This window comes from Buceros rhinoceros, unplaced genomic scaffold (genome assembly GCF_000710305.1).
Source record: "Buceros rhinoceros silvestris isolate BGI_N320 unplaced genomic scaffold, ASM71030v1 scaffold35787, whole genome shotgun sequence".
Classification (NCBI taxonomy): Eukaryota; Metazoa; Chordata; class Aves; order Bucerotiformes; family Bucerotidae; genus Buceros; species Buceros rhinoceros.
The window spans coordinates 2,800-3,050 of NW_010423350.1; the positions used below are offsets into that span (position 1 = coordinate 2,800).

The 251-nt window shown below is 61.0% G+C and overlaps 1 protein-coding gene across 1 annotated transcript in view; it reads left to right on the top strand.

Annotated features, from left to right (window-relative positions):
* The window catches only part of RNF115 (ring finger protein 115), a gene marked incomplete at its 3' end in the record, with an annotated part of 4,791 nt that overhangs the window by 2,718 nt on the left and 1,822 nt on the right, over window positions 1-251 (top strand). The window contains exon 3 of the mRNA XM_010140396.1: window positions 30-101. Within this exon, the coding sequence (XP_010138698.1) occupies window positions 30-101 (72 nt within the window). The remainder of the gene's footprint in view (window positions 1-29; window positions 102-251) is intronic.

Below are 251 nucleotides of genomic sequence, written 5' to 3' on the forward strand. Positions count from 1 at the left end.
TCAGCTCATCGTTTGTTTTCCCTCCCCAGGATCATACAGCAAATCTTCGCAGGGTTTTTCGCCAACTCGGCGATTCCCGGCTCGCAGCACCCTTTTTCCTGGTGAGTAGCGAGCGCGGTTCACCCACGGCCGCCCACGCCAGGCCGGTGCCTGTGAGCTCCATCCTCCCCAGTTTGGCTCCACTGGGAGGATCATTCAAAGCTGGGAGCTGGCTGAAAGGGTGTCTGGGGCTCTCCGCTCCCGTCCACAGG